The sequence below is a fragment of the Leopardus geoffroyi genome, chromosome C1 (genome assembly GCF_018350155.1).
Source record: "Leopardus geoffroyi isolate Oge1 chromosome C1, O.geoffroyi_Oge1_pat1.0, whole genome shotgun sequence".
Lineage (NCBI taxonomy): Eukaryota > Metazoa > Chordata > Mammalia > Carnivora > Felidae > Leopardus > Leopardus geoffroyi.
The window spans coordinates 65249915-65273694 of NC_059328.1; the positions used below are offsets into that span (position 1 = coordinate 65249915).

The 23780-nt window shown below is 37.9% G+C and overlaps 1 protein-coding gene across 2 annotated transcripts in view; it reads left to right on the forward strand.

The window, feature by feature from the left end:
- The window catches only part of MIGA1 (mitoguardin 1), a 106196-nt gene that overhangs the window by 51900 nt on the left and 30516 nt on the right, over positions 1-23780 (forward strand). For both annotated transcript variants that reach the window (XM_045477920.1, XM_045477921.1), the window contains one exon: positions 17692-17792. In XM_045477920.1, coding sequence (XP_045333876.1) covers positions 17692-17792 — 101 coding nt within the window. The remainder of the gene's footprint in view (positions 1-17691; positions 17793-23780) is intronic.

Here is a 23780-nt window from a genome sequence, read left to right on the forward strand (position 1 = left end):
AGAAGTGTCTATTTCTGTCTTTTGCCCATTTCTTCACTGGTTATTTGTTTTTTGGGTGTTGAGTTTGAGAAGTTCTTTATAGATTTTGGATACAAACCCTTTATCTGATATGTCGTTTGTAAATATCTTCTCCCATTCTGTCAGTTGCTTTTTAGTTTTGCTGATTGTTTCCTTTGCTGTGCAGAAGCTTTTTATTTTGATGAGGTCCCAATAGTTCATTTTTGCTTTTGTTTCCCTTGCCTCTGGAGACGTGTTGAGGAAGAAGTTGCTGTGGCAAAGGTCAAAGAGGTTTTTGCCTGCTTTCTCCTCAAGGATTTTGATGGCTTCCTGTCTTACATTTAGGTCTTTCATCCATTTTGAGCTTATTTTTGTATATGGTGTAAGAAAGTGGTCCAGGTTCATTCTTCTGCATGTCATTGTCCAGTTTTCCCAGCACCACTTGCTGAAGAGACTGTCTTTATTCCATTGGATATTCTTTCCTGCTTTGTCAAAGATTAGTTGGCCATACGTTTGTGGGTTCATTTCTGGGTTTTCTATTCTGTTCCATTGATCTGAGTGTCTGTTCTTGTGCCAGTACCATACTGTCTTGATGATTACAACTTTGTAGTATAGCTTGAAGTCCGGGATTGTGATGCCTCTTGCTTTGGTTTTCTTTTTCAAATTGCTTTGGCTATTTGAGGTCTTTTCTGGTTCCATACAAATTTTAGGATTTTTGTTCTAGCTCTGTGAAGAATGTTGGTGGTATTTTGATAGGGATTGCATTGAATATGTAGATTGCTTTGGATAGTATTGACTCCTCCTGCAAAGTTTTTGATGAATAATTAGCTGCTAGCTGTATGGAGTTGCTTTGTATAACTTTTATTTTCTCTTGCTACTTTATTTATTTATTTTTTTTAATGTTTATTTATTTATTTTTGAGACAGAGAGAGAGACAGAGACAGAGACAGAGACAGAGACAGAGCATGAACAGGGGAGGAGCAGAGAAAGAGGGAGACACAGAATCCGAAACAGGCTCCAGGCTCTGAGCTGTCAGCACAGAGCCCGACGCGGGGCTCGAAGTCACAAACCGCGAGATCATGACCTGAGCTGAAGCTGGATGCTCAGCCGACTGAGCCACCCAGGCACCCCTATCTTGCTACTTTAAAAATTCTCTCTTTATCTCTACCTTTTGCCATTTTAATTACCATGTGTCTTGGTGTGGGCCTCTGCCTCTTGGATCTGGATGTCTGCTTCCTTTTCCAGATTCCAGAAGTTTTCAGCTATTATTTCTTCAGATAAATTTTCTCTCCCCTTTTTTGCTCTCTTCTCCTTCTGGGATCCCTATAATGCAGATATTATTACATTTGATGATGTCTCTTAGTTCCCTTAGTTTACTTTCATTTTTTATTGTTTTTTTCTCTCTTTTGTTCAGTTTGATGGTTTTCCATTCTTCTATCTTCCAGGTTGCTGATCCATTCTTCTGCTTCCTGTAGTCTATTCTTTATTCCATGTAGTATATTTAAAAGAAAATTTTTTTATGTTTTTATTTTTGAGAGAGAAACAGAGTGCAAGTGGGGGAGGGGCAGAGAGACAGGGAGACAGAATCTGAAGCAGGCTCCAGGCTCTGAGCTGTCAGCGCAGAGCCTGATGCGGGGCTTGAACCCACGGACTGTGAGATCATGACCTGAGCCAAAGTTAGATGCGCAATCAACTGAGCTCCCCAGAAGCCCCCCATGTAGTATATTTTTAATTTCAGTTATTGAGTTCTTCATCTTTGGGGTTTTTTTAATGTTTTCTTTTTCTTTGTTTAGGGTCTCAATGAGGTCCTCCACTCTTTCTCAAGTCCAGTGAATATCTTTATGACCATTACTTTAAATTCCCTATCAGGTGTATTACTTATCTCTGTTTCATTTAACTCATTTGCTGTGACTTTGTCCTTTTCTTTCATTTGGGACATATTCCTCTGTCTCCTCATTTTGTCTAACTCTCTGTGTCTGTCTCTATGTGTTAAGAAAGTCAGCTTTGTTTCCTACTGTTAAAAGTAGTGGCTTCATGAAGATGCCCTGTAATGCCCTGCAGTGCAATGTCTCCTGTTCACCAGAGCCTGGTGCTTCAGTGGTGTCTCTTATGTGTGTTTCATGTACCCTGCTATTGTGCCTAGGCCACTTTTGCCTTCAGTCCAGTTGTCTGAAGTGACTCTCTTTACCTGTCATAGGCAGGGCTTGGTTCCTGTGTTGCTAGTGGGCCAGTCTGTGGCCACTTTGCCCTTGAGTTGGGTCAGACCAGGCTTTTGCCAGAGATGCAGTAGCACCAAATTGCAGGGTGCTTTCCCTGTGTTGTGTGCTGAAAAGCTTTTGTTGTTAGGTGGGACCTGCAGTCAGACCCTGTGTCTGTCCCCAGCTGGGATGGCAGTTAGACTGGTGTGTGTTGTTATCTTGTCCTCTTCCAAGGCAGGAGTGTGCTGGCCCCTTTCTGGGCTGCTTGCACACTGGCAGGCTTTTGGCACCACTTTGGATAGACTCTGGCCAAGGGCCATTATAGGGGGTAGGTTCGCAGGAGAATGCAGGGGTGGGGATGGGGTGTTAGCAAGGTTTGTGCAGGTCTGCTTGGGAGGGAACCTGGAGGTGCAGAGAAAACTGTTCAGGCTAGCAGCACTGGAGGGGTGGATCTGCAGATGAGTGTTGGCCGGGTCACACTGTTAGCAAGCTAGGTAGAGCTTGTTCAGGCTGTGTTAGGCACAGCATCTTTGTATCTAGGCTGTGGGGCAGGGGAGGGAAATGATACCTGCCAACTCTTTATTCTTGGAGAAGTCTCCCAAAGATTCCTGCCTCTCCAGCACATGCCCTCAAATTAGTAAAAAACAAAACAAAACAAAACAAAACAAAACAAAACAAAACAAAAACCACCTGTACACCCCAGGTGTTTTTCACATTGCTGTGGCTTTTTTTCCCCCCCACATTGCTGCTTCTATGCTGTATCTCATCAGGACTATTTTTTGTGGACTCTGTAAGAGTGGAGACTCAGTTTCCTATGCTCCAGTTCCAGGTGTGGAGCCCCACTGATTGTAAGAACCCATGAAGTTAGGTCCCTCTGGTTTTCAAAGCCAAACGTGTTGGAGATTCATCTTTCCAGTGCCCGAGGTACCTGCGGTGGGGGTCTGCTCCTCTCCCCTATTTGCACCTGCTGTGTCCCTCCCACATACAATTTTTGGGTCCGTTTGGCTCCTGACCATGTCTCTGCCCTACTCCTGTCTTTGGAGTGGCCTTTTCTCTACATTTAGCTATGGAGAGTCTGTTCTGCTAGTGTGTGGTCATTTTCTGGGTTACTTACATTGATGTGGGTGTTATCTAGGTGTATTTGTGGGAGGAAGTGAGCCTAGGATCTATTCTACAGTCTTCTCCAGAGAAGTTCTCTGAAGCTTTGCTTTTTATATTTAGGTGTTTAATCTGCTAGGAGCTGATTTTTTAAAAAATATTTATTTTTGATAGAGGGAGAGAAAGAGAGAGCTAGAGAACATGACTGGGAGAGGGGCAGAGAGAGGGAAACAGAGGATCAGAAGAGGGCTCTGCTGGCAGCAGAGAGCCCAATGCAGGGCTTGAACTCACAAACCCTGAGATTATTACCAGAGCTGAAGTCAGAGGCTCAACTGACAGAGTCATCCAGGTACCCCAATTTAAATCTATGTTATTACTTTTTTTTTTTAACATTTGGATAACTAGTTGCCTCAGCACCATTCAATGAATAATATATCCTTTTCTCACTGTTTTTTTAAAATTTTATTATTTTTTAATTTACATCCAAATTAGTATATAGTGCAATAATGATTTCAGGAGTAGATTCCAGTGATTCATCCCCTATGTATAACACCCAGTGCTCATCCCAAGTGTCTTCCTTAATGACCCTTACCTATTTAGCCCATCCCCCCACCCACAGCCCCTTCAGCAAGCCTCAGTTTGTTCTCTGTATTTGAGTCTCTTATGTTTTGTCCTCCTCCTTGTTTTTATATTCTTTTTGCTTCCTTTCCCTTATGTTCATCTCTTTTGTATCTTAAATTCCTCATATGAGTGAAGTCATATGATATTTGTCTTTCTCTGACTTATTTCGTCTAGCATAATACCTTCTAGTTCCATTCTTGTTGTTGCAAATGGCAAGATTTCATGCTTTTTGATTGCCGAGTAATTCTCCGTTTTATATGTGTGTGTGTGTATACACACACACACATACACGTCATATGTGTATATATATGTATACATATATACACTACACATATATACATATGATGTGTATATGTGTGTGTGTGTGTGTGTGTGTGTGTGTGTATATATATATATATATATATATATATATATATATGATGTGTATATATATATACACACCACATCTTCTTTATCCATTCATCCGTTGGTGGACATTTGGGCTCTTTCCATACTTTGGATGTTGTCAATAGAGCTGCTATAAACATTGGGGAGTGTGTGTCCCTTTGAAACAGCACACCTGTATCCCTTGATTAAATACTTAGTAGTGCAATTGCTGGGTAGGGTATTCTATTTTTTAACTTTTTGAGGAACCTCCATACTGTTTTCCGGAGCTTTTCTCACTAATTTGAAATGTCCCTCTCATGTGTCAGGTTGTCTTACATGTATGTCATTTGTGGACCCTGTTGCTAGTCTGTTTGTTCCTGCATTGGTTTCACGGTGTCTTCATTACTGTAGCTTTATATAGTTTTATTATGAGCCTTGACACCTGGCAGCATGAGTCCATTCACTGTGTTCTTTTTTAAGAATTGCCTTTGCTATTCTTAGCCCTTTGCTTTTCCATGTGAAGTTTAGGACACCTTGTAAGTTTCATGAAAACCTTAAGTTTCATGAAAACATGTCTTGGGATTTTGGTTATTGCCTTGCATTTATAGGTCAGCTTGTGGGAGAATTTAGTTTTCATAAGCTAATGTCTCCATCTAGAAACATGGTATGGTTTTTCATTTATTTAAGTCTTTTATGTCTTTCATAACTTTTTATATTTTCCTTCATAAAGGTCTTACATATTTTTATTCCTAGGGCCCTTACAGTTTAGTTGTCATTGTACATAGTACATTTTTAAAATTTACATTTTCTGATTTTTTATTGTCAATATCTAAAATGTTACCGAAAGGGGCACCTGGGTGGCTCAATCGGTTAAGCGTCCGACTTTGGCTCAGGTCATGATCTCACAGTTTGTGGGTTCAAGCCCCATGTCAGGTTCTGTGCTGACGGTTCAGAGCCTGGAGCCTCCTTCAGATTCTGTGTCTCCCTCTCTCTCTGCCCCTCTCCTGCTCGTGCTCTGTCTCTCTCAAAAATAATAATAAACATTAAAAAATAAATAAGATGTTACTGATACCTTGTATTTGAATATTCTCAGCAATTATTATTTCTGCCTCCAGTAACTTGTTATAGGTTCTTTTGGAATTTTTATCTAGAACATATACCTGTGGATGATAACATGTTTTTTATTTTTTTTTCTTTTCAACACTTATGCTTTCTTTTCTTTTCTTCTTCCTCTGCCCTCCTCCACCCCCCACCCCCCACATCTACTGCTTTAGGTAGATTCTTATGGTTCTTTTTACCTCTGAAGAGAGCTATGTAGAAAGGACTACAAGTTAGCTGTCCCACCACACAGAATCAAGGACTGTGTAGCAGTCTCTACCCTGTTGCTGTAGCCTTCTGATGAAGTACAGGAGTGTTGATGGCAGGGACTCATGAAGACCTGAAGGCAAATGATTGCTTAAAAATCAGCTTGGTACAGGGGCTGCCTGGGTGGCTCAGTTGGTTAAGCGTCCGACCTTTGGTTTCAGCTCAGGTTATGATCTCACAGTTGATGAGTTCAAGCCCCGTGTTGGGCTCTGCGCTGACAGCACGGTCCCTACTTGGGATTCTCTCTCCCTCTCTCTCTGCCCCTCTCCTGCTCTCTCTGTCTCAAAATAAATAAATAAACTTAAATTAAAAAAAAAAAACCTTGGTACTATTTATTTAACTTTACTTTTTGCCTTATATGTGATTAGATAGATAAGTAAGGGCTCAAGTCCCAGTCTTCCTGCCTGTGGTATGATTGTCCAGTTAAGACTTATTCTTATGAAGCAATTAGAAAGCAATATAGGTTAGTATATACCTCAAGACTGAGCTAGAGTCTAAACTCCTTCCACAAAGCACGAGATCCTTCTTTTAACTTTCCTTCCCACCTCCATTCTTTTCCGTACTTCCCAACTGAAGTGCCCTCAACCTGTTTAAGAGTCTAAGATAAGAAGTTGAAAGTAAACAGATCTGGTTTGGGACATGTGTTTATCTTTAGTTATCTGCTGTTGTTTTTTTTGCTAAAATATCTGAACATCTTTTAAATTCATTTGGAAACCCATATTTGTATCATGAATACAGGTAAGAAGATATATACAGTACTGCATGACTGTATTATTTTTCCTTTTAAGGAAATAATTTTGTAAACTTTGAAGAGTGGCTGTAAATGGATGATAGATTCACAAATATTTGTTGTAGTATTTTTATTCAAAATACACATCTGTGCTACATACATAATCTTTGTACATATCAGATATTGTACAGTTAGAGTATATTTATCTTTCATATTAACAGAAATTTGTGTTATTATCTGAATTATTTTGGGAAAAATTAGACTTTGGTTGGTTCCAGCAACTAGTGAGAAGTTGGGAGAATATGGGATTAAAACCTAACACCTCGGAATGATTTATACTTTGGGAGATTTCGTTTATCATTTTATCATCATATCATGCAGGGTATGCATCATTACATGGTTTGGTAGTGTATTTCAGTAATGGTACATTCAAGATTAAGATTACTTTGGTTAGGCTATTGGGGCCGTACTAAATTGCTGAATTTAATACCAGTGTAAAAATAGATTGATTAACAACAAATGAAGCTTGCTTACAGTTTCTTGGGGACATGATTTAGTTGATGTGGTTTATAGAAATAAAGTTCAAGCTTGTTAATCTACACTTTAATTAGATTTCTCTTAAAATTAATTGGGCTTCATAGTTTGTTTGCTTACATTTTCTATAAAGAGTAGTATGTATTTGCAATAGCTGTATTAGCAGACAACTCTGAAGCCACAAGTTTGATAAATACTGTTTTTTTGGCTGAGCAGAGGACTTTGAGATTCTTTCATACTGATGTGTAGGAACAAATTTAGCCCTTAAAAACAAACCAAGAATTTTTATAGTTTTACAGTATTGCTTTGCATATTTCAGATACATGTTTAGTCCTCATTATAATCTATTTTTTGAACAGAATGAACTCATAAAATCTTAGGTCTCTAATATTTATTTAGCAAACATTTGATCGCCTAATATATGTCAGACATGTTATAAGGCATTGGAAAGACTAGGATGAAGGACACTTCAACCTTGTTTTTCGGCAACACAGAGACTAGTTTTGCAGCTAGGTAGGCATTAAAAATTACATAGCACAGGGGTGCCTGGGTGACCCACTCAGTTAAGCGTCCGACTTCGGCTCAGGTAACGAATCTCACGTTTCGTGGGTTCAAGCCCCGCATTGGACTCTTTGCTGGCGGCTCAGAACCTGGAGCCTGCTTCAGATTCTGCACCCCTTCCCTGCCCCGCTCATGTTCTGTCTCTGTCTCTCAAAAATAAACAAACATTAGAAAAAATAATTAAAAAAATAAAAATTATATAGCACAGTGGAGTGAGTGGTATAATAATGTGTTTAGAAAGTGCTATAGAAACACCAAAGAAAAGCCTAAATTATTCATTGGGGGGCTCAAGGAAGGCTTCATATGTGTGACACTTGAAGAAAGATGATCCATCAGGAAGATAATTGAGAAAGGGGCACTTCAGGCGGAGCAAACAACATGGATCAAGGTGTAGACTGGAGCCTGTTATGTCTTGGAAATACAACATATGTAGGGGAGTGGTGAGAAGTGAATCAAGACAGGTGGGCAGGAGATAAATCGTGAAAGTTCTTGTTTTGTACTTTTAGGCAAAAGGGAGCCACTGAGAATTATAAGAAGTCATAATCAAATTTATGTGTTTGGAGGAGATTGTGGAAGTGTTGAGTAGTAAAATTTAAATATTTTATCCATCTTTCTGCTCTCTTGTGCTGAGGATTTCATTGAGAGAGTGATATATCCTGTAAGGGAAAATTAGAGGTTTTTCCAGCTTAGTACTGTCTGCACAAATTCCCTGGCAGAGAATAAAGTGGGACCTCCTGACCACTAGAGAGATGTTATTCTTCTTTTTTGATAAGCAGCCAGATAGAACATTTAGCAATATTGAAAGAGTTTGGCAGCAAGAGGAAATACCTCAACCTATCATCTTGAGTCAAATGTCAGACAACACAGAATTGATGCTCTAAGACCTTGTCCTTTTCCTCTTCTGCAGAATCACTGTGGTCAGAGGATAAACTCCCTGAGGGTTTATTTTTAGGGAGTGACATGAATTACAAGCTTAATTTGTATAATCAGGCTTCTAAATATACAGAGTACAAATTGCAGAACATATAAGAAATTGGGCTTAGTAATTTCCTCCTATGTATTAAGGCTCACAATCTTAATTTCAAAGTGTTTATTAATACTACAAACTGGTATTATATATGTAAGTCAAAATCGGCTCAGAGATTAAAGCAGTGTAATGAAAATCTTTGGGTGCCAGAAACAAGAGAAATAACCTGCTACTTGCCTTTGCCTCTTTTGTATTCAAGTTACATCTTATCAGCTTGGATTTCTAAGTCTAACACTTCACTAACTGGAGACCTTTGTGTGATTTAGAAAAAGGCCCATGTAGCCCTTTGGAAAGGACACTTTTGAGATAAGAAAAAGGTTCACCTTCCTCCTAGAAGATGCAGGCCCAGGATATGGGCTGACTTGTCCCACTGGTCAGTGGCCTTTGTGTGGTGTACAGAGTGACCAATTCTTGCTAGTGACCCTGTTAAAGTCTCTCGAACTGCAGACCTAACCTTAATTACTTTTTGTTTCACTTTGGGTTATCCAGTCATTTCTTTCTTCTTAAAAAAAAAAAGATAAAAAGTGCTGTTACTCCTTTCTCTTTACTTCTATTACTTGTTTTGCATTGGCAGCTGTATTTCCCAGTTAGGAATCACAGTTGCTATATCGGGCAGACATGCCACATAAAACGTTTTGATAAATAGAGAAAGCCAGAGACAACTGTTACGGAAATATCTTTTGGGTAGATCAATGGTATCAGGCTGTTTTTGTACATGTATGTATTTCACATAGTTAAAACTGCGTAAATCATAACACATCAAGAACTGATCAGTTTTTTTCTCTTGTTTCATTGTAACTCGTCACTATTAAGGTACATTGAGGGAAAAATCAAGAAAATATCTCTTAGTTCTTTTACTTTCTGAAATTATGATGGTTCAAATTTTTGTATTCGACTTTTTTCTGTCTCATACTATAGCATTTTAAAACAAACCAAAATAAAAAACTGTTTGCAGTATAGATGGGGCAGGTAGCTGCACCCTTCAGTAGCTCAGCTGGTAGAGCAGAGGACTGTAGACTAGATGGGGCAGGTAATCATGTAAGATGGATAAAGAGCAGCAGGAGTCTTCTAGATTTCTTAATTATTGTAACAGATTATAGCAGACTGTTTGGAAAATAGCTTGTCAGCAGCAGGAACTTTTCCACTTTCAGTAAAACCACAGAAAAGACAAGGTTCCAAATCATATTTAGGTTGCTAAAAATCATCTGGAGAATAGCTGCTGACGTAGAAGTCAGATGACATTAGACATTTGGCAGCCTTCCTCTTCTTACTGGTGTTACAAAATCCACAGTGGACTTTAAAAGAAGAGTGGCATCTTTGGAATCTCCACTAGGATCTGCTGAGGTTAAAATAGACGTGATGGCTTCTAAGCGACAGAAAATAGAATGTGTCTAAGGATGGCAAAAGTGAGACCTGTAGAAAACCCATTTGGATTGGTTTAGAGAAGTAGATACAGGCCTGAAGTTCAAGTTCCAAGGTTGAAGTGTCTCTTTGTGTTTTCTCTTTGTTTTTGTTTTTTTAACTTTCAAGCAAACTCTGCTTTGAAAAAAAAAATACGTGAATTATGAGATTGTGAAAGAAGGAGCAAGGCTTGAATCCAGTCAGATTTTTGGCCTAAAATGTATGACTGTTGTGTTAAAAGTAAACATCATACCTTTATTATCCTTCCAAAGAAGAACATAGTTTATGTCTATGCATGAATGTTTTAAAAAGTTCTGGGTGAAAAAAAAAAAGTTCTGGGTGATTGAGATAGGTAAAGAGCAATGTCTTAAAAAGTTTTAGACTTGGGGTGCCAGGCTGGCTCAGTTAGTAGAGCATGCTGTTCTTTTCTTTTTTTTAAGTTTATTTTTTGAGAGAGAGAGAGTGTGGGGTAGAGGCAGACAGGGAGAGAGAAAGAATCCCAAGCTGTTCTGCACTTGTCAACATGGAGCCCGAAGTGAGGCTCAAACTCATGAACCGAGAGATCATGATCTGATCCGAAATCAGGAGTCAGATGCTTAACTGAATGAGCCACCCAGACTCCCCTAGAGCATGCTACTCTTAATCTCAAGCTCATGAGTTCAAGTCCCACATTGGGCATAGAGCCTACTTTAAATTAAATTAAATTAAATTAAATTATAATAAAAGTTTTGGGTTTACTATTTAAAAAGGTTAAGAAAAGGGGCACTGGCTGGCTCAGTAGGTAAAGCATGCAACTCTTTCTTGCGTTGTGAGTTTAAGCCCCATTTTGGGCATAGAGCCTATTAGAAAAATAAAAGAGAGGAAGAAAAAGAACTACTCTCTTGAGAGCCAGTGTGGTAACATACGGCATTTTTTTTTTTTGGCATATATTTTTTATATTTAGTCCCCCAGTTATATGGAAAGCGTTCCTTTTTAAAAAAAGTTTGTTTATTTGTTTGTTTGTTTAGAGAGTGCAGGAGAGGGGCAGAGAACGAGGGAGAGAGAATCCCAAGCAAGGTCAGCACTGTCAGCACAGAGCCTGATGCGGGGCTCGAGCTCATGAACTGTGAAATCATGACTGAGAGCTGAAACCAAGAGCTATACTCTTAATTGACTGAGCCACCCAGGTGCCCCTGGAAAGCATTCTTTTAGGCACATCTAAGGTTAAAGATATGCCCCATTATGGGGCATAAGCTGCATATTTTAAGTTTATAAGAAAGTATCATAAATTTAATTAATTTAGAGCCACGTATTGGAAAAATAAGAATTTTAACAGTCCTCTGAAAACATGTAAAGGTAATGTAACAGGTAAAATGATCCAGATGAAATATATGAGAGGCCTTTTAAAAATAGGGATTTTCATGTCTTGGTTATGGTCACTTGGTGTAACAAATTTTATTTAGTTTATATCAACAAATATTGAAGTGTTTACAGTGTGTTCAATGCTCTATTAAGAACTATAGGAACTACCAGGAAAAAAAATGAAAGGAAAAAAAAAAAAAAAGATGAGAAAGTCCATGAATGATTGTTACATTCAGGCAATAGTAATAGTTAAATAAAAATTCAGATAGTGTATCGAATTGTACATACTTTGTTTTTTACATAATATTATGAATAGGTAACAATTGTTGAACACTTACTTTACATGTATTAACTCATTTAATCCTTATACAACTCTATGAGGTAGATTTTACTCCCATTTTTCAAGTGAGAACACTGAGGAATGGAGAAAATAAATTTACCTAAGATTGTTATCCAGCTAAGTAGCAGAGTCAGAATTTGAATTCAAGCAGTCTGGCTCCAGAGCCCACACTTTTGCTGTACTGCCTTATATAGAAGCAAAAAATTAGATAATTTTTGGAGGATACTTACAGGTGATAGTACTTGAGTTGCATTGTAAAACCACATGTGTTCTGGGTAGCATGGGGCAAGAGAGCAGAAGGAAAAATTTGTGTGTTGGAGAAGATGCAGGAGGAACTAAAGGCTTGATAAAGAATATATGTGGCAATAGTAATAGCAGTGAAAAATTATTTAGCACTTACTATGTACAAAGAACTATGCCTCCATAAATCTCTCACTTAATCCTTATGACAATTCTGTGAAATCAATATTGTTATTCCTAGTTTACCTTGATAACAAGTAGCAAAGCTGGGATCAGAATTGGGATCCAGATGCTATGTTAACTGGCTGACTCGAAATCTCAAGCTTTTACCCATTGCATTACTATGGCAAGTGGATGTATAGTGAATAGTACAGTATATAATATGGTGTAAGTATAATGGTTTAGTATAATATGTAGGAATGTATATATAGTATATAATAAAGTATACTATATGGCATAGACTATATGTTATATAATTCTAGTATGATAATATATAATATACAGTATAATATAACATGTAGTAAAGCATAAAGTTGAGGAGTCTTTTATTAATTAATAGAAAAGAATATTAGGTAGGGTGAACAGAGATTATGGAAGTCTTTGCAAACCAGACAAGGAGCCGTTGAAGATTTTGACTGGAGAATGGCTTTTTTTTTTGTTGTTCTAGTTACAATAAAGCATTCTTATACATAATTAGGCTATTCCTGTCTAACAGTTACACATATTAAATGCAATGGTCTCTGAAAGCATTTAGCAGAATAGCTTGGGTACTACTTTTAGTCACTCAAAACATGTGAGTTGAGTCTGAATCCTGTAGAGCTTGTAAACTCTTTGCACTCTAGATAAGATATGAGAAAGGAATGCCCGAATAGTACTGTCCAATAGCAATATAATGTAAGTGACAAATGTAACTTTAAATTTTCTAGTAAGTACATGAAAAAGTAAAATGAAAGAGGTGAAATTAATTTTAGTAATATATTTTTCTTAAACCTAGTTTATATTAAAAAGATTTTATATATTTTGGTACCAAGTTTTCAAAATCCATTGTGTATTTTACACTTACAGCACATCTCAGTTCTGAGTAGCCACATTTCATGCGCTCAGTAGACACACATGGCTAATGGCTACTATGTTGGACACCACAGCTCCATAGTTTCATAGCATGGAATCTGGTGTCAGATGACTTCTTTTGAATCCTGCCATTCCATTTCTTAACTGTGTGAGTATGGACCATTACTTAACATTTCTGTACCTCAGCTTCTTCATATGTATGATGAAGAAAAAAAGAGTACCTACCTCAAAGGATTATTGTGAGAATTATGCGATAATGTATGTAAAGCATGTAACTTGGTTTCTGGCAAGTAGTAAGTGCGAAATAAATGTATGTTGCTTTCATCATACTTTTATTGTCATTAAATAGTAAGCATCTCTTAGTTTCCTTGTCTTCTTCCTGCAGATAGTTGATTATCCCCACCAAAACATTCCCACTTAAAATCCTAAACCAATGAATAAATAGCAAAGAAAGATGGGTAAACTAGGAGGAAAAAGGTCATGAGTGGTATATGCATGGCATTAGAGTCTCCCACAACTACTGGTGTTCCACTATGGGGTGCAGATAGATTGTTTTGATTTGCTAGTATACTTAACAGACTCATCAGATCTTTTGACTTTTTGAAATTAGCATCCCCTATCAGGGAATAAAATTCACGTTTAATAATTCACAGCTTAACTGCCAATGTTGAAATACTTCATTGTCTTTTCTGCTGTCAGCCATTTGGGGTCAACATACATAGATATATTGTTTCCTCTCCTTCTATGTAAACCCTTAGAGGAAAGTGTTCAAAACAAAACAGTGATTTGTCTCACTCTCTTGTGTAACTATCCTGTAGATCAAAAAATAAAACATTGCTGGGGTGTATGGTTGGCTCAGTTGGTGGAGCATGTGACTCTTGATCTTGGGATTGTGAGTTTGAGCCTTATGTTGGGTATACAGATTACTTAAAAAAAATAAAATCTTTGAAAAAATAAAAATAAAAAATAAAACATTGCCAACTCCCTAGAAGGTTCCTTGTACCTGGTCCTAATCAACACCCCTCTCCCCATTCCTAAAACTAACCATTGTCCTGATGCTCATGCTAATTACTTCCTGGCTTTTCTTATTTGACCAACTAAGTGTAGTCCTGATCACTGTAGTTTAGTTTTGCTTGTTTTTGAATTTTATGTGAATGAAATCATACATATAATTCTTTACTCAACATGTGAGGTTTATCTTTATTCTTGCATATAACAGCAATTCATTCACTTTCATTGTTGTATACATATTTCATTGTTTGAATATATCCCAGTTTGTGTATTCTATGGTAGGAGAACAACTGTGTTTTTTTTTCCTAGTTTGGAGTTGTTGTAAGCAATGTTGTTATGAATATTCTTATGCATATAAGCATGCACTTCTGTAAAAAAACACCTAAGGGTAGAATTGCTTATCACAGAGAATACAGTCTTGAACTTTCATTATACTACCAAATTCTCCAAAGTGGTTCTACTAATTGACATTTCTACCACGGGTATGTGAGTTTTCAATACTATACATCTTTAACAAAAAATTGCCATTTTTTTCCAACTCATATCATTCTGGTAAGTGTGTAATGATTGTGTGTGTGTGTGTGTGTGTGTGTGTGTGTGTTCTGCTAAGAAAAATTTGGTAAGAAGTTTCTGAAAATACTGACTAAAATGAAACCTTTGGTTTTCAGTTTTCCATGCTGTCGCAGTCTTTCAGTACTACAATCAAGAATTTATACTTTTTAGAAAGAGTATTTTATCTTTTAAGTTTATTTTGAGAGAGGGAGAGAATGCAGAGAGAAAGGGAGAGAGAGAATCCCAAGCAGGCTCTGTACTAATAGCAGGGCTCAAACCCATGAACTGAACTGTGAGATCATGACCTGAGCTGAAATCAAGAGTCAGACACTCAGGTGAAAGAGTATTTTAAATTTTCATTTGATTCATGAAAGCAAGTAGTTTGAGATATTACTCAGTATTCTTTATTCAGGCTTTTTATTGGCTTATCTAAAAAACAGATGTATTATTTCTCTTCATAATTTAAGCTGCCATTCCAGGAAATATAACAATTACTGAAATGAGAGGTATGGTCTGTGATTTACGAAATTAGATTTAATGAATAAATCTTTCCAGTTCCTCTAAGCCATTTTTCTTTGTTAGTTTTTTTTTTTTTTTTTTTTTGAGTAAAATACTGGCTGGTTACTGTTGAGTGATGTAAAACAGACTTTTAACAGCCCATGGGTATGTCTGAAAGGTAAAGTGACATAAGATAAATGTCTGTTCGACTCTGAAAATAGCAAAAGTCATATGGAACCAAGATTTAACTTAATTGACTTATAATTTAACCCACTTTAAAAGTGGTTTGGCATAATGAAAACTGTACTGTGGTTTCTTTTTGCATAATTAATACTAACAATGGAAAAATAAGATAGATAAAGGTGTGAAAGTTGTAAATGCCAGTTCAGTTTTGTGTGTACAAATAAGTTTGTATTTGTGTGTGTAGTTTTTAAAATCACATATGCACTAAAAAGAGAATAATGGGAATTTTTCTGGATAATTGAGTGTCCAAAAATGCCAGTCTTATAGCTGTTTATAAGTGCAAAACCAATTATGTTGTTTTGTTCTCAAGTTCAATGAAAAAATTTAAATTTCCAAAAGAATGTGTATTTGGAAAATAGAGTAGTTTAACCTCTGATTGTGTTCCATTAGTCATTTAGTAGTGGAAGGATTTTAAGCTGTGAAGTTAGGTACTTTAAAATGATTGATGTAACCTTCATCTGAAAACAATTATAATTTAAACTTGGAATATAAATGGTTAAATTGTCAAATATGGGCCCACTAAATATAGAGGAGGGGAAAAATACGCTTTGTGTATGGTTATTCTTGATACCTAATAAGAATGAGCCTTGTACCAAGTATGGCTTGTTAGCTTTTCTGCATGGTTTAGAGTTTGGAATATAAATTGTTTGCAACCCTTCTGAGTTGAAAATAAATTAATGGTTTCCCTTTAAAAAAAAAAACAAAAAACTACTCTTCCTGTATAGAATCACAGATGTTTGTGTTTTCTGGTACTTGAGTGTTTTAAACAGGACTTGGAAATTTTCTGGTAAAGGTAATGAATTTAGTTTGGGAAAAAAGATGGAATAGAAATTGCAATGAATGAAAGCCAAAAAGAGACTCCTGCTTCCTTTTTTTTTTTTTTTTTTTTTTTGAGAGAGTGCAGTTGGGGAAGGGGCAGAAATAGAGGGAGAGGGGCACCTGGGTGGCTCAATTGGTTGGGCCTCCAACTCTTTAATTTTTTTTTTTTTTTTCAACGTTTATTTATTTTTGGGACAGAGGGAGACAGAGCATGAACGGGGGAGGGGCAGAGAGAGAGAGGAAGACACAGAATCGGAAACAGGCTCCAGGCTCCGAGCCATCAGCCCAGAGCCTGACGCGGGGCTCGAACTCACGGACCGCGAGATCGTGACCTAGCTGAAGTCGGACGCTCAACCGACTGCGCCACCCAGGCGCCCCTCCAACTCTTGATTTCAGCTCAGGTCATGGTCTCCCTGTTGGTGGCCTTGAGCCCCACATGGGACTCCTCACTTACAGGGGGTGCAGAGCCTGCTTGGGATTCTCTCTCTCCCTCTCTCTGCCCCTCCCCCACTTGCACACACATACACATGGCTGTATACTCTCTCTCACAAATAAACTTAAAAAAAAAAGGAGAGGGAGAGAAAGAATCCCAAGTAATGTCTGGTGCCCTGCTCAGAGCCTGACACAAGGCTTCATCTTACTAACTATGAGATCATGACCTGAGCCGAAATCAAGAGTCAGATGCTTAACCAACTGAGCCACTCAGGCGCCCCTCTGGTTCTTTTTTAAAGAAGATAAAGTTTCTGACAAATTTAGCAGATAGAGAATCAATATGAAAAATCAGTATATATTTTGTTCTTTGCTTTTTCATACTTGTGATAAATTTTAAAGCATATCAGTTGTTTGCTACAATATAGACACATCTGTAAGCAAGTACAGTATTTATTTGAAAATTACAGATTCCTGATGATAGTATGTGAAGGTATTGGTACCCACATTCAAATGCCCCATGTGTTAACAGGTAGACTGTCTTGGCATGGCCAGATTAACCATTCGCCAATGTATTTAAACTTTTTCAGCCCTTATAATCGAGACAGTTGTATTTGACCTTCAAGTAACCAGAGTAAACATCAGCCCTGATTGTTTTTGGCCTTTGACATAGGCCTTAAGGACTGAAGAATAAGTCCTTCATGAATTGTTTTAATCAGTTTATCACAAGTAACTGACTAGACAACATTTCATGCTAATAATTCACTTAATTTGAATAAACTTACCAATTCTCACAACTTGGTCAAGGCCACTTGCAACTAATTTGCTCTGTTTCAGCTGTCTTTGGTATGTGCTGATTTTACAACATGTCATAGATAATCCAGCTCTAGTTATTATTCACCAGTTTAAAATATTACATATTCAAAAGCTTTTTAAATCTGATAGTAAGTTTATTTAATTCCCTTTTAAAGTAAAAATGTCTGCTTTATAGCACTTTCTCCTCTGCTCAGCAGCATTTCAGAATCACTTAAACAGTGAATACACTTTGAGAATCTTATCAGATTATATACCATTGGTTTGTATTTATTTTCTTTTAGGTTTCAGCCTAAATAAAGATGGAAAGAAGGAAGGAAGGGAAGGAAGGAAGGAAGGGAGGGAGGAAGAAAGAGAGAAAGAAAAGACAGGCATAGTATAGAATGTCAATGAGAAGGAATATCAATTTCTTCACTTTTCTTCTTTTACTTTTAAGATAAAGATACAGATGTTACCATGAAGGGGAATGTGGATGAATTTGGCCTGCGAGACACCTTGAGCGTCGCATCAACTGATTCCTTTGCTTCAGTAGCAGAGGTAGGACTGAGAATTAATTCCTCATTCTTTGTCACCTAGAGAGTACAGTTTTGCCATGTGCTGAATATCAGTTGCCATTTATGTAGCATCTACTATGTGGTAGATACCAGCCTACAAAGATGAATCTAAAATGAACATGAGTTTAGCAAGGGAGCTTATAGTCATTTAGAGAGGTGAACATGTAAACACATATTTTAGAGGGGTGCTGTCATATTCTGTGGATTATGGGTGAGGCATATAAGTATCTTCATAGAAAGTAATATAATCAGAATTTTTAAAAATGTTTAGATTCCTTAGCTTAGAAATCATACTTTTAGATAATTTTTTTCAAGAAGGTGATCAAAGATTTCTTTATAAAAATAATCACTATGTGATTTTAACAATAATGAAAAACTGGAACTATTCTAATGCCAAATTACGGTGCATACATAATTTGAAATATTGTACTGCCAAAAACGTATTTCCATTTACTTTTTTTTTATATATATAATTTATTGTCAAATTGGTTTCTATACAACACCCAGTGCTCATCCCAACAGGTGCCCTCCTTAATGCCCATCACCCCCTTTTCCCTCTCCCCCACCTCTCATCAACCCTTAGTTTGTTCTCAGTATTTAAGAGTCTCTTATGGTTTGCCTCCTTCCCTCTCTGTAACTTGTTTTTTCCCCCTTCCCCTCCCCTCCCTGGTCTTCTGTTAAGTTTCTCAGGATCCACATATGAGTGAAAATATATGGTATCTGTCTTTCTCTGCCTGACTTACTTCACTTAGCATAATACTCTCCAGTTCCATCCACGTTGCTACAAATGGCCAGACTTCATTCTTTCCTATTGCCAAATAGTATTCCATTGTATATATAAACCACATCTTCTTTAAAAAAAAATTTTTTTTGATGTTTTATTTATTTTTGAGAGAGAGAGAGAGACAGAGCACGAGCAGGGAAGGAGCAGAGAGAGAGGGAGACACAGAATCCGAAACAGGCTTCAGGCTCTGAGCTGTCAGCACAGAGCCTGATGTGGGGCTCGAACTCACAAACCGTGAGATCATGACCTGAGTCGAAGCTGGACCCTCAACCGACTGAGCCACCCAGATGCCCCATAAACCACATCTTCTTTATCCATTTGTCAGTTGATGGACATTTAGGCTCTTTCCATAATTTGGCTATTGTTGAAAGTGCTGCTATAAACATTGGGGTACAAATGCCCCCATGCATCAGCACTCCTGTATCCCTTGGGTAAATTCCTAGCAGTGCTATTGCTAGGTCACAGGGTAGATCTATTTTTTAATTTTTTGAGGAAGCTCCACACTGTTTTCCAGAGAGGCTACACCAGTTTGCATTCCCACCAACAGTGCAAGAGTGTTCCCTGTTTCCATTTATTTTTAATGACATGGGAATGTATGTTAAATGAAAAGTGTGGTATATAAGGCTTTATATAGAGAGTATGATTGTAATTTAGTAATAAGAGAACAGAAAACATGTATGTAGTATATTGTATAAGTGTTTAGACAGACAAAGAAGAGGTTAGATATAAATACACCGTGTAAACAATGGTGATCAATGAATATATGAATATATGCCCATATAAATTTATGGGCAGTTTGTTTTCTACTGAGATTTAAATTTTGTATCAAAAGAGAATACTTGCAGGGGCGTCTGCGTGGCCCAGGTGGTTAAGCGACCAACACGTGGTTTCAGCTCAGGTCACGATCTCACGGTTCATGGGATCCAGCCCCACATCAGGCTCTAGGCTGGCAGCATGGAGCCTGCCTGAGATTCTCTCTCCTCTCTCTGCACCTGCCCCCTTCTCTCTCTCTTTCTCAAAATAAATAAACATTAAAACAATTTCTTAAAAAAAAGAATACTTGCAGAGTGCACATCTTTTTATACTTTTTTTTCTGCTTAAAGTAACTTTAAAAATCGCATATGCCCAATTTTATCTTAGAATAATTTTATTTTTATGGTAGATTTTGGATATTAATGCTGTCTTTTTTCGTATAAATAGTATCACACATCTGTAATTCATGCTGTAGTGTGGAAAGCTGTAGATATTCTAATACTCTGTACCCTAAGCCTTGATTCTGCCTTTTTTAAAAAATGTTTTTAATGTTTATTTGTTCTTGAGAGAGAGAGAGAGAGAGAGAGACAGAGCACGAATGGGGGAGGGGCAGAGAGAGAGGGGGGTACACAGAATCTGGAGCAGGCTGTTAGCACAGAGCCCGATGTGGGCCTGGACTCACGAACCACAAGATCATGACCTGAACTGAAGTGGGACGCTTAACGACTGAGCCATCCAGGTGCCCCTGATTCTGCCTTTTTTTTTTTTTTTCAACGTGTTTTTTTTTTTTTTTTTTTTTTTTTTTTTTTGGGACAGAGAGAGAGACAGAGCATGAATGGGGGAGGGGCAGAGAGAGGGAGACACAGAATCGGAAACAGGCTCCAGGCTGTGAGCCATCAGCCCAGAGCCTGACGCGGGGCTCGAACTCACAGACCGCGAGATCGTGACCTGGCTGAAGTCGGACGCTTAATCGACTGCGCCACCCAGGCGCCCCTGATTCTGCCTTTTTTAAAGCTGTGGTGATCATGATCTTTATTCTTCTCAATATTTTTCTTTTATATATATTTTAGCTATTGCTTACAGTAGTATCTCCTGAATTATTTACATTTTAACTTATATTTTTATATTTATAAAATAAATATATTTATGTTTGCAATAAAAAGAATTTTGTAAAATTCTTTTCCAGCTTTATTGAAATATAATTGACATATAATGTATAAATTTAAGGTGTATAATGTGATGATTTGATACACATATATTGTGAAATAATTACCACAGTAAGATTAGTTAATATGTCCATCACCTCACAGGATTATGTGTGTGTGTGGGGGGGGGGTGGTGAGAATATTTAAGATTTACTCTCTTAGCAACTTTCCAGTATATAATATAGTATTGTTAACTGTAGCTGCCATGCTCTGCATTAGATTCTCGACTTTTTCATCTTCTCACTGGAAGTTTTTACCCTTTGACCAACATCTCCCCATTTCTCTCACCCCTCAGCCCCTGGCAACCACCAATGTACTCTCTGTTTCTACGTGTTTAGCTTTTTCAGATTCCACATGTAAATGATAGAGTGCAGTATTTGTCTTTTCTCTGATTTATTTCACTTAGCATAATGCCGTTAAGGTCCATCCATATTGTTGCAAATGGCAGGATTTCCTTCTCTACCATGGGTGAATAATATACTTTTGTGGCTCAAACCCATGAACCGTGAGATCATGAGCTGAAATTAAAAGTCGGACACCCAACTGGCTGAGCCACCCAGATGCCCTGGATCTTACATTTAACCATTCTGTCACTCTGTCTTTTGATTGGAGGGTTAAATCCATTTGCTTTCTTAGTAATTATTGATAGGTATGTACTTACTGTCATTTTGTTATTTGTTTTATGGTTGTTTTGTAGTTCTCTGTTCCTTTCTCTTTTCTCTCAAGGATAGCTGGTTTTATTTAGTGATATACTTGGATTCCATTCTCTTTATTTTTTGCATATGTATTACTGGTTTCTGATTTGTGGTTACCATTAGTTTTGTAATAACATGCATATAGCAGTCTATATTAAGTTGATGGTCATTAAAGTTTAACCCATTCTTTACTTCTCTCTCCCTCGCCCCCTGCAACATTTTAGGTAGATGGTGTCATGGTTTATATTCTTTTATTTTGTGAGTCCCTTGACTGATTTTTATAGATATATTTATTTGTACTGCTTTTGTGCTCCCTACTTTTCTTACTCCTGCATATGGTCTTTCCACTTAAAGAGCCCCCTTTAATATTTCTTGTAGGGCTGGTTTAGTAGTCATGAATTCCTTTTAACTTTTGTTTTTCTAGGAAACTCTTTATTTCTCCTTCTATTCTGAATGATAGCCTTGCTGGGTCGAGTATTCTTGGTTGCAGAGCTTTTTTTTTTCTTTCTTTCAGCCCTTTGAATATATCATGGTTCTCCCTCTAGCCTGCAAAGTTTCTGGTACAAAAAATCAGCTGATAGCCATTTGGGGTTTCCCTTGTATGTAACTATTTTATTTTCTCTTGCTGCTTTTTTTTTTTTTTTTTTTTAATTTATTTTTTCAACGTTTATTTATTTTTGGGACAGAGAGAGACAGAGCATGAACGGGGGAGGGGCAGAGAGAGAGGGAGACACAGAATCTCGGAAACAGGCTCCAGGCTCTGAGCCATCAGCCCAGAGCCTGATGCGGGGCTCGAACTCACGGACCGCGAGATCGTGACCTGGCTGAAGTCGGACGCTTAACCGACTGCGCCACCCAGGCGCCCCTTCTCTTGCTGCTTTAAAAATTCTCTCTTTATCTCTACTTTTTGCCATTTTAATTACTATGTGTCTTGATGTGGGCCTCCTTAGGTTGATCTTGGGTTGGGGGCTCTCTGTGCCTCTTGGATCTGTCTGCTTCCTTCCCCAGATTCAGGAATTTTCAGCTATTATTTCTTCAAATATATTTTCTGCCCTTTCCCCCCACCCCTTCTCCTTCTGGGATCCTTACAATGTGAATGTTATTACGCTTGATGGTGTTGCTGAGTTCCTTTAGTCTGTTTTCATTTATTATTGTTATTTTTCCTCTCTCCTGTTCAGCTTGATGGCTTTCCATCATTCTATCTTCCAGGTCACTGATTTGTTCTTCTGCTTCCTGTAATCCTGTATTTATTCCATCTAATGTTTTTTGGGGGAAGGGGAGAGAGAGAGACCATGTGCATGTGAACGGAAGAGGGAGAGAGAATCTCAAACAGGCTCCTCACCCAGTGGGGAGCCCAGTGTGAGGCTTGATCTCATGACTGTGAGATCATGACCTGAGCTGAAATCAAGAATTGGATACCCAACTGACTGAGCCACTCAGGTGCCCCCATCTAGTATATTTTTAATTTCAGTTATGGAGTTCTTCATCTCTGATTGATTCTTTTTTATGTTTTCTATTTGTTTTTTTTTGAAGGTCTCAGTGAAGTCTTCCACTCTCTCTCAAGTCCAGTGAGTGTCTTTATGGCTATTACTTTAAATTCTTTATCAGGCATATTACTTATCTCTATTTTATTTAGCTCACTTACTGTGATTTTGTCCTGTTCTTTCATTTGGTACATATTCCTCTGTGTCTTCATTTTGTCTAATTCTCTGTGTCTAGTTTTATGTATAAGTCAGCTCTATCTCCTGAGTAGTGGGCCTATTTTGTATGGAACCACAAAAGACCCTGAATAGCCAAAGTAATATTGAAGAAGAAAACCAGGGGCGCCTGGGTGGCGCAGTCGGTTAAGCGTCCGACTTCAGCCAGGTCACGATCTCGCGGTCCGTGAGTTCGAGCCCCGCGTCGGGCTCTGGGCTGATGGCTCAGAGCCTGGAGCCTGTTTCCGATTCTGTGTCTCCCTCTCTCTCTGCCCCTCCCCTGTTCATGCTCTGTCTCTCTCTGTCCCAAAAATAAATAAAAACGTTGAAAAAAAAAATTTAAAAAAAAAAAAAAAAAGAAAACCAAAGAGGGAGGCATCACAATCCCAGACTCAGCCTCTACTACAAAGCAGACACGTATTGGCACAAAAACAGACACATAGACCAATGGCATAGAATAGAGAATCAAGAATCGGACCCACAAATTTATGGCCAACTAATCTTTGACAAAGCAGGAAAGAGCATCCAATGGAAAAAAGACAGTCTCTTTAGCAAATGGTGCTAGGAGAACTGGATAGCAACATGCTATGAATGAAACTAGGCCACCTTCTTACACCATACACAAAAATAAACTCAGAATGGATGAAAGACCTAAATGTGAGATAGGAAACTATCAAAACCCTAGAGGAGAAAGCAGGCAACAACCTCTTTGACCTCAGCCGCAGCAATTTCTTACTTGACACATCTCCAAAGGCAAGGGAATTAAAAGCAAAAATGAACTATTAGTACCTCATCAAGATAAAAAGCTTCTGCACTGCAAAGGAAACAGTCAACAAA